At 65.7% G+C, this 391-nt stretch overlaps 1 protein-coding gene across 1 annotated transcript; it reads right to left on the minus strand.

The window, feature by feature from the left end:
- Positions 1 to 5: 5 nt before the first annotated feature.
- PHALS_09257 (phospholipase) lies at positions 6 to 220 on the minus strand (the record flags this gene model as incomplete). The annotated part of the gene is made up of 2 exons (XM_024724724.1): positions 6 to 38; positions 83 to 220. The coding sequence occupies 2 exons, from the start codon at positions 218 to 220 to the stop codon at positions 6 to 8; spliced, it is 171 nt and encodes a 56-aa protein (XP_024575572.1).
- Positions 221 to 391: the final 171 nt, after the last annotated feature.

Here is a 391-nt window from a genome sequence, read left to right on the forward strand (position 1 = left end):
CGGGTTCAAATCGCGCTTCTACCGGCACCAATGCGGCCCTGAGTCGTGCTGCGGCAGATTCGCTCTCCTGCCACGGAATCACCTCATCGGCCTGGCCGTGGATCAGCAGCGCGGGCAGATGAGGCTGTGGCGTCAGCTCACCGTCAACCGCCAGACGACCCGAAAAGGCGACCACGCCCGCCAGCGGATAACGGCCAGATGCCAGCGCATCCAGCGCCATGATCGACCCCTGTGAAAAGCCGACCAGCACTACATCCTGCCAGCGGTCGGCGAAGCCGTGCTGTGCGATAACGTCGCTGAGGGTCGCGTCAAACGCCGCCCGCGCGGCCCGTACCCGACCTGGCCGGTTCTCTGGCGTCACCTCCTCCAGGCTGAACCACTGCCAGCCAAA

Source organism: Plasmopara halstedii (assembly GCF_900000015.1).
Source record: "Plasmopara halstedii genome assembly, contig: Scaffold_410, whole genome shotgun sequence".
In the NCBI taxonomy this organism is placed as follows: domain Eukaryota; phylum Oomycota; class Peronosporomycetes; order Peronosporales; family Peronosporaceae; genus Plasmopara; species Plasmopara halstedii.